Source organism: Cyanistes caeruleus, chromosome 20, assembly GCF_971803275.1.
Source record: "Cyanistes caeruleus chromosome 20, bCyaCae1.hap1.1, whole genome shotgun sequence".
Taxonomy (NCBI): Eukaryota; Metazoa; Chordata; class Aves; order Passeriformes; family Paridae; genus Cyanistes; species Cyanistes caeruleus.
In genome coordinates this window covers 5,645,679-5,655,202 of record NC_141720.1, presented here as the reverse complement: position 1 = coordinate 5,655,202, position 9,524 = coordinate 5,645,679, and the positions used below count along the sequence as shown (strand labels likewise).

At 56.2% G+C, this 9,524-nt stretch overlaps 1 protein-coding gene across 2 annotated transcripts; it reads right to left on the bottom strand.

The window, feature by feature from the left end:
• Nucleotides 1–43: 43 nt before the first annotated feature.
• Nucleotides 44–8,600, bottom strand: PRDM12 (PR/SET domain 12). Of its 2 annotated transcripts, XM_086857825.1 has the most exons (6): nt 8,543–8,600; nt 8,275–8,505; nt 7,310–7,500; nt 6,183–6,338; nt 2,513–2,624; nt 184–1,587 (listed from the first exon to the last, which is right to left on the bottom strand). In XM_086857825.1, exons 1-6 carry the CDS (start codon nt 8,598–8,600, stop codon nt 1,205–1,207), a joined length of 1,131 nt encoding a protein of 376 aa, XP_086713951.1. In that variant the 3' UTR covers nt 184–1,204. The 2 variants fall into 2 exon arrangements, with proteins under 2 accessions (XP_023793722.2, XP_086713951.1); XM_023937954.2 differs by having other exon boundaries at nt 44–1,587; nt 8,275–8,556.
• Nucleotides 8,601–9,524: the final 924 nt, after the last annotated feature.

The window sequence follows — 9,524 nt, the reverse complement described above, 5'->3', positions numbered from 1 at the left end:
CATAAAATAAAGCTTTCCATGCTATCCCTCTTCTAAATGATAAATGTTCCAAGTAATTTTTATTTAGAATACAAGAGAGGTACAAATGTATTTACACTGTGTACATATACAATCAAATAATATATAATATCAAAGTCTTGTAAATAATGTTTACATAAATATTTACAAAGTTAAAGTGACAGGTTTTTTTTCTTTTCTTCTGTTTTTGTTTATTTTCTTCTGGAAGTGAAACACGGTTTGTGAGAACTTTATACATCTCAGACTTATAATTAATATTAGAATACCTTCTTTTAAGATTTATGATACACAGCCCTCCTCCGCAATGTGGCGACTCCAGAGGGCGCTTAGAGTTGTCCTTGGGGACAGAGCTGGCCCGGGGACAGGTTTTCTCTGTCCCCAGAGGGCAGCAGCAGTTCCAACCAAAATGTTCCTTCACAGCTGGGAAAGGGATGGGGAGAAGAGCTGCCAGGGCTGGAACAGGCACAGCCCGGCAGAGCTCAGGCTCCCCGCACAACCTGCCTGTGGATGGGCATTCCCAGCTGGCACAGTGTCCCCATGGCACATGGCTCATCCCCTCTGCCCACAGCATCGCTTGGAGCTGTGACAGACCCCAGTACAGGGCTCGGGCTGAGGCAGGGTGGGCAGAGGGAGCTCAAGTGCTGGAAAATGCAAATGTGCACCAACTCAGGTCTCCCAGGGAGGGAAAGGTGTCCCTTAGAAGGAGCCACCGTGGCCAAAGCCACTCCCGGGGAAAACAGGTATGACTGGGGTGGTCGCATCAGGGCTGTGCCAACCTTTCAATAGGGCACATACCTGCTAGAGCAGAGGAGGATGGATAAGAGGAATTTTTCTTTCTACCAAATTATCTGTAAAACCCAGCCATAACTGATCCAGGCCCAGCTTTTTGGCTTCCCCAGTCCACTGGCAAACTCACACAGGACATCCCACTGCATCCCTTCTCCTCTGCCAACCCCAGGGGCCACCAGCCCACCCTGTGCCACATCTCCTTGGGGATGACCCCACACAACTCAGCTGAAGAGCTGGGGGTTCCCCTCCTGCCAAACCCTCTAAGTCAGCAATGCCCAAAAACAACCCAACACTCCTCCGAGACACAAAGCAGCTCAGCCAAGGGCCACCCCCCAAGTTCATTGCATGTCTCAGCATCAGTCTTTGCTGTCCCAAATCCTGCTGCCGCACCGGGACTTCACAGCACCATGGTGGGGATGTGATGGGCCAGCGAGGCAGGGTGGGGCACGGGCAGGGCGGGCGAGTGGGCCTGCAGGGAGGCGTTGGGGGGCCGGTGGCGGGCGCTTTTCTGGTGCGCCCGCAGCCCTGCGAGCTGGGAATAGGCACTTTGGCAAACCTGGCACTTGTAGGGCCGCTCGCCCGTGTGCAAGCGGACGTGGTTGCGGAGGGTAGAGGACTGGCTGAAGCGGCGGTTGCAGAAGCGACACACGAAGGGCTTGTCCAGGGTGTGGATGCGCATGTGGGAGCGCAGGTTGCTGCGGGAGTTGAAGCCGCGGTGGCAGATGACGCAGCGCATGCGGCCCGTTGTGCTGGCCCCCGTCTCCACCGCATGGAAATCCTCTGGGGATGACAGGGGACAGTCAGATGCTGCCCTCCAGCACAGCAGCTCACCCCACCCCAAATCCCTGGGGTGCTGGGTGCCCTGGAAAGCCCTCAGTGCCTCTCACTGGCTCCCTGCTGCTGAGGTCACCTATCCTGGAGAGACTGGCATCCAGGTTGGCTCATAGGATTTTGGGATGCAGCCAGTGCTGGGAATGGGCTCAGCCAGATTTAGGTAAGGGGAACATTCAAGCTGATATGAATGAATCCCTTGTAGATGGACATGAAATCAATTTTCCCCTCCCTGAGCTGCAGCAGAGCTGGAGGGGGTGGGTGCAGGAACTCTCAGGAACCCCCAGCCACACTGTCCAGCCCCTGCTCTGGTCCCAGCTTCTCCCTTCACTCTGCTCTGCTCAAACATGGCTCTCTCAGAGTGGGGAGCAGAGTCGGGGATCACAGAAGTGGCTCCAAACACAGCCTTGAGCTGTGCTGTGCCACAGAGAAGCACCACGGGGAGCCACTGAGACAAGCAGAGAGCAAAAGCCCAAGGAGAGAAAAGCCTCCTGTGTTGGTGATTAAGATCCCTTAAATGCAGAGTGAGGATGTAGAGACTGCATTCACTTGGTGTTTCATGGAGTTTTGGGGTTGCCTTACACTCGCACGCTGCCCTGCTCCTCCCTGCCTGGCTGGGTCAGGCAGTGACTGCCAGACACCCCACCAGCAGCAGCCATGGGCAAACTGGCCTGGAGGCATCGCCCTGAATTACTGTGGACCTGTTCAAGCTGTATGGATCATTTCATCATCTCTGTGCTTGTCCTCAGAGTACTGGGATATCTGCCATACCCCTGGGGTGTCCCTGCCTTGTGGCTACCCAATGGCCTCAGTGCTGGGCACAGGATGAGCTGGCAGGGATGTTGTGCCCCTGACTCTTTCTGATGTTACCTACCATGTTTGTTCTTCTTCTGCTCCTCTTCCAGCCCTGGCACACCTGGGATGCCCAGGAAGGTGTTGTGGGAGTTCCCATACCAGACCAGCAGTTCTTGGTCTGGAGGAATCATCTAGAAAGAGAGATAGAAAAAGGGTAGTTGGGAGGGGCAATGAACATCCATCCCTGCTCTGATCCATTTGGACCTACCCTGGTTGTGCCCCATTTCTGTGAGACTCTGCTGCCATCTGGGACCGTCTAGCAGTCCCCAACACCCACAGGCAGGCATGGAACAGCCCAGGATGCAGCACTGGAGGTGATGGCACAGCTCAGCACCACCCAGCACCAGCACAGACCCACTCCAGGCTCTCCCCCAAGCTGGGACACAAATGGGATTATGGGCAAATATGCAGCTAAATATGCAGGGGTGTCCAGCATGAGAGCACAGGGACAGATTTGGAGTCTCTGGAGTGCAGGACCCAGAGGTCCCAGCAGCGCAGGGAGACCAGGACAGGATAAAACACAGAGACATGAAGAAATAAACCACTTGTGGAGCCACAACCAGCACAAGTGACAGAGACCACAAATGGGACACAGAGTCCCTGCTCAGGGCTCCAGGAGAGCATTTTGTTGTTGGACAGAGCCATCAGCACCTTCCAGCTGCAGGGCACAGGCAGCATCTCCCACCCACCCCTGCCAGGGCTGCTTTTAGAAGGTGGAAATGCAGATCCACCAGCAAAGGGCTTATCAGCCCGTGGAGCAGAGGAGAGCTCGGGGCTGCTGTCAGAGACCAGGGCTCAGGTGTGAAACACTGCTTGTATCTCCCACCAGAGCTGCAGTGCCTGCAACAGCCCAAGGACAGTTACAGGAGCAGGGCAGGGTTTTGCATCATCCACACTCCCATTTCCCTGAAGCGATGGCACTTCTGTCCCTGCTGTTCCTGTCGTGGTCCCGCATGGCTGGGGCGAGCAGCCAGGAAACACCACTCAAGGCTCCCCTCGTGCAGCAGCCGTGGCTGGGAAGATGGATCCTCTCAGACCAGTCCAAACAACACTAATAACAACATCACTTTATAAAAAAATACATATTTTCCCTAGCAGTTCCTACTGTTAAGAACCTAATTTAGAAATAGGAATGTCCTACGTTTCGGAGGATTTTTTGTTTTCTGTACACTGAGCATGCTAGATTCAAGTAAAGCATCCACATGAAACACAGATGCTAAGTTCAATTTCAACACTAAAAATATGTTGAATTTTAAGCATCTGAAATCAATAGTAATCTGTCTTCTTATCTTTGTCCATCTGCATAAAGACCTCACTGGGCTGCAGAGGAGGAATTTGGGAGGCAGAGGAAGCCAATATCCTTTTGCATCACAAATTGATGACACCGTTTCTTGGGGTTATTTACTCTTAACAGAAAATTAGTAATTTTTAATACAAGCAAACAAAATATTGTTGAAAGGATAAAACAACCTGCATGAGTGTATACATGGGTGTGTGTTTTATTCTGCTGAAGCTGCTGCAGCCAAGCCAGCAGCAGGTGAGCACCCATGTGCATACACCCCAAAGCAAATTCAAATTGCCCCCCAGGAATCTTGTGAGCTTCAAAGGCCAAAACTTCCTGCCCTCACTTTATTTTGCAGCAGCAGCAACTTGGTATTGCTGAGAAAGGGGATCGGAAAAACAAACCAGCAAATTAGGGCAGGAATGGGCAAAGCACATTAAAATATCAAAGGTAAATAGGAAAAAAAAGCACCAAATAAATCTGACTTTTTGGCATGAAGGTGAGAAAGACATCCAAAGAGATGCTTTTGGAGCCCTGGTTCAGCAGAGGTGGGTGCAGAGCAATAGGAACCAGGCAGTTCACTGTGCCACCACTACAGGGGCACAGCAGGCATGGGCAGGAGGCTGTGCAGGGGGACAGGAGGTGGGGAAGCCACCAGGGCTGGTGGGGGATGGAGGGTGACAATGGCACACATGGACACCTGAGCAGGACAGCGCTCAAGTTCGGGTCGGTGTGTGCGTGTCCTGCTGAGCCTGGGGAGCAGCGTGACAGCAGGGACCCTTTGTGCCCACCTCCTCCCACACATCACTTGGGGTTCAGCACTCTCAGCATCTCAAATTCACTGCTTGTGCCAAGAGAATTAAACTCATCCTGCTCCACTGCTCACTGCTTCAGCCCCAGGAACAAGCCTACAGCTGGATCATGGCTATACCCAAATATCCCTCACCCACCTCCTTGTCCATGCCTGCACAAGGTGTAAAAAGCACAGTCATGTTCCTAAGTACACCATGGATACCTGCAATTATTCTACTCATTTACATAATTTAAGAACAATTGTAAAAGCACTTAAGCTGCTATCACAATAGGCACAGATGTCCACAAAAATATCAGGTCTTAAAACCAGAAACATCTGAAGCCTGTGAAGGGGTGTCCAGCATGAGAACAACGGAAGTGTTTGGAGCACTTGGGAAAGGTGGCAGAGCCCAAGGGGCACACAGGAGTCTCCTGCAGTAGGAGAGAATATCTGATTGTCTTCCCACCCACCCATTCTCCTTTGCCCCCCCATGGCAGCAATCCCTAACCCAGCCCTGCTGCTTGTGCTGTGGTCCTGTGCCATGGATCACCTGAGTTTGTGCTCCTCCATAAACCAGTGCAGGAGCCTGGATAGATCTGGGAGCTGCCCATGCCCATGGAACCAGCAGGCACTCACGGTCATTCCCGGCTGAGAGCCTCTCCCAGCTGCAAATGCTCCTCAGGTGAGACTCTGAACCCAATACTGGAGGGGGAAAATCCCACAGTGCTGGTCTGGGATGAATTGGGATGTGTTTCCTCTTGTGACTCTTTAAGCCAAAGCTGCTGCACAGGGCCACCTCCCCAAGCCACCACCTTTCTCCACCTGCAATAGCGTTGGGTTACGGGGACACTGCACATAAGCAGGGCTGGTCTCCACCCTCCCCCTGCTCTGGCACTGTGTGATTAGTCATCAATAATGCCAGGGAGCCAGACACCCACCTCCATCCCAGAGTGTCCTGTAGGGAGATGTGGGCACCCTTCAGCCATCACCCCACTGCACAGCAGCTGCACCACCCCTGGGACCCTGCTCCTGTGCCACACCAGCGCAGACCAGCACCTCATCCAGTGCTGAGCACAAGATACTTCCTGCCCACTCCGTGGTTCCCTGCACAGCTGGAGTGTGATGCCCAGGCAAAGCAGTGCAGTCAGGCACAGCCTGTGCTCAGCACCTGGGTTTCACAGGACCCCCCCAAACTTTACCCTGCTATAAAGAAGAAGGTTCTGCACAAAATCCCACTTTTTTAATAGAGCATGCAAGCCCTGTCCTTGCCCAAAGCTCCACATGGGCCAGAATTGCAGCTCTTTTCATGCTTTACACCCCAAACAAGGATCTACTCTCCCTCTGCTCAACACACATCACTCCATGAGCCCACAGAAAGGGGGCAGAGAGGAGAAGGGACCTTTATTACGCCCTGAAGGCCATGCAATGACCCTTCCCTGTGGTTTCTACCTCTGCTGGTGGATCTGAGCTCCAAGGATGGAAAAGCTGCCATGTCCTTCCACAGACACCCCACCAACAACCCAAAGAACAAGGGAGGGAGAGTCTGTAGGATGGTGGATCCCACCACCCTGCTCCTCTATTGCAGGTGCTCAGCTGCCCTTCAGCCCCACTTACCTCAATGGCCTTGTAGAAGATGCTGTTCCCAATCTGGACCACCTCGAGGTTCTGCTCCTGCTCATTCCGTGCACATTTGATGTAGGTCATCCAGCTGCGGTGATCCTCCTGGCTGGCGTCGATGAAATAGCGCACTGTGCCGTCCTCATTGAACACCTGCGAGGGGAGAGAGCACTTGGTAGCGATGCTCCAGTGGGCTGAGCCCCTCCACCTCCTGCCTCTGGGGTAAAGCCCCTGGACAGGGACAAACTCAAAGCCAGTACAGCCTCGGGGCTGAGATCCTGGCAGCAGCCAGGAGATGCCAAACCCTTCCTTCTCATGGTGCTGGACTGTTTCGGGGCTGAGGAATGTGCTCAGCTCTCACTGGCATGGCTGGTCCTGCCAGCCCCTATCTCCCTGGAAAACCCAGCTCCCTTTCTTAATCTCCCTTCTCATCAGAGCCCCACCAGCAGCTCAGCCCCAGAGGAAGGGGCTGTTCCTGCAGCTGCTGTGGGAGAGGGAGAATCCCTGGGTGGAGAGGGAAGGTGCATGCCAGGCTTGGAATGATGCTTGGCAGGGTGCCAGAAAAGATGAGGCAAGTTTCTGTTAGGCATAAAATTATAATAATAATTAACAATAATTAAGAAGTGCAAGTCTGAGTCAAACAAATTAAAAAATAGGAAAACCCTGTCTATTGTCTGTGCATTAGTGCACAATATCCTGTCCTCCTCAGATCCCCCCAAATTCCACAGTTTGATTTGGGATTGACCTCACCAGGGCTGGGGCAAAGCAGGGAGCAGGGGACAGGGCAGAGCTGTTTTTGCCTACTGTGGCCAGTGCAGGCAGCAACCAGTCGGGTGTTTCAACAGGACAGGGTGGGCAGGGCAGGGTGTGATCTGGCTGCACGGGGCACGAGAAACAGCATTTCGGGGCTCCTCTGTGGGCTGGCTGCACCCCGAGGGCTGAGGAAACCTCATCCTTTTCCTCCAAGGTATTCCTAAACCCACCTGCCCAGATATTTGCATGAATGGGGAAACTGAGGCACGAGGATGGTGCCCGATGGTGCCCAGGCACGGGACAGAGCCCCGGCACCCCGTCCCTACTTCTCTCCAGACCAGTCCGGGCTCGGGGTTCAGGGGAGTCGTTACCTCCCACATGAGGTTGTTGTTCTTGCACAGGTCCACATGTTCGGGGGAGATGACCCTGCCCGTGAACGGCCCCATCTCGGTGCCAGCCTTGATCCAAGTCTTGGAGAAGATGCCGAGCCCTTCTCCGGGGATGGAGCTCTGGGCGATGATCACTTCCGACGGCAGCACCAGGCTGGAGAGCTTCTGCACCTCTGCGAGGGGGGAGATGGCTCAGAAAGGGACAGGGCTGGGGGAGAGGGGGGGGACCCCGCCCAAGCCCGGCCCCAGCGCAGACCCCGGGGCTGAGCCTTTTAAACGCCCAGCCGGGCTCCCACAAAGCGGTACAAGGTTCCCCCGGGGCATTGAGGAGGTACCTGGGAAAAGCATCCCGGGCTGGGCGAGGGAGCGGGGCTGGGAAAGGAGGTTAAATGGTGTCTATTTCGGCCCATCCAGCAATTTGTCATGCTGTTAAAGTGATCTGCATTCATTAAACTCAACTAGAAAGAAATTGCTAATTCTAAATTCATTAGTCCTTTAGGAATGCTGTAGCGGTACATTGTGCCTGAATGGCGCGAGGGCTTGTTTAAAAGGGCCCAGGAATTCCTCTTACAAAATGGGGAGATGAGATGGTTGACATATCGTGAATGGAAATGGAATTAGCCTTCATGGTAAATTAAGAGAGGAACAGAAATCCGAGAGGGGGAAAAGGGAGCTGGGACGCCCCGGCGATGCCGGGGCGAGAGAAAAGATATTGTCCCGGGCGGCTGAATGCGAGACGGCCCCGGCCCCCCCAGCCCGCGGTTTAAGTGGGAACTTTCTCAGGTCAAGCCCAAGTTAACCAAATGAATTTAAAGCCCTTTTCCCTTAGTCCCACGCCTGGGGAGAGCGGGGCGCCGGGACCGCATCCCGCCGCCGGGCACCGGGAGCCGGCCCGGGGCCCATGGGGGAAACCGAGCGGATCGGGAGGGTCGGGGGGGGTCACTCACCTCCGGAGAAGGACTGAGCCAGGACTTCGGCCGTGAAGGCGGTCTTGGGGCTGCTCTTCTCCTCGAAGAGCTGCTCGCCCAGGACGTTTCTCCAGCGGCCGTAGAGGAAGCTGTGCAGGATGTCGGAGGTGATCACCTCGGCCAGCGAGAGCCCCTGCGGCTTCAGCCCAGGCTTGAGGACCAGGGCCTCGGCGGGCAGCACCGAGCCCATCATGGGGGCGAGGCGGCGGGGCCGGGCGCGACGGGGCCGGGCGCGACGGGCGGCGGGCGGCGGGCTGGGCTCCGTTCGGCTCGCCGGCTCCCGCCCGGCTATATATGAGCTTCATTGACCCTCCTAATTGGTTATTAATGACCTCCCTGACGTTGGCGGAGAGACTGGGGCTGCCGGAGCGAGGCGAGCCGTCGGAGCCCCCCCCTCCCATCTCCTCCTTCCCTCCCCTCCCGGGGGTGGGGTGGCTGGAGGGAGGGAGGGACACGGCGAGCACACACACACACACACACACACACACACAAACACAGGATACACACACACATATACACACTCGGATACACACGCACACGCACCGGCTCGGCCCCTCGCACCTCCCGGCCCGGGCAAACCCAAAGCGGGCACCTGTCCCCGGGCATGGCAGAACAGCAGCGGAACGGGCACGGCTGTCCCCGCCGCTGTTCCACGGACGGGCCGCACCTTTGGCCATGGTTCCGCTCCCCACCCGGTCCCCGCGCTCGTTTTGAGACTGAAACGCTGCTCTGGGGCCGCTGAGCACCACAACGAAATCGGCGGCCTCGAGCCCGACAGCTCCCGGTGCCCGGCGGCGTTTGGCCCCCGCAGCCCCGGGGGAACGGGCTGAGCCTCCCGCAGCCGGCCCCGACCGTTCTCGGCTCCCCGCTGCCTCCCGCACCTCGGCCGGGACCGGCAGCACCGGGAGGCTCCGGGGCTGCTCCCCCAAATGCCGGGAGAGGGTCCCCAAGCACGGGCTGGGTGGGACGCGCTCCCAGGGCCGATCCCCGCTTCACCCCAAGGCAGGGCTCACCCGGCTGCCGCCACCAGCCCGCCGGGCCCCCAACCCCACAGCCCCGTGGGAATCGTGCCCGGGTGTGCATCGCGGGCCGCTCGTGGATCCCCCGTCTCCCTGCAATAACAACCATGCCCTGCCGTGTCCCCCCAGCGCCGGAGCCCGGCCCCGGGGAGGCTGCGGTATCTCCGGAGCTCTGCCGCCGAAGGCATTCCCCGGGCAGCCACGGCGCCC

Excerpts from the sequence above, each read along its gene's own strand:
- PRDM12 (XM_086857825.1), bottom strand. The coding sequence starts at position 8,600 with ATGAAGCTCATATATAGCCGGGCGGGAGCCGGCGAGCCGAACGGAGCC. Across the intron at positions 7,501-8,274 it reads GGCTCAGTCCTTCTCCGGAG|AGGTGCAGAAGCTCTCCAGC; the intron begins GTGAGTGACCCC and ends CCCCCCTCGCAG. Across the intron at positions 1,588-2,512 it reads GCAGAAGAAGAACAAACATG|AGGATTTCCATGCGGTGGAG; the intron begins GTAGGTAACATC and ends TGTCATCCCCAG.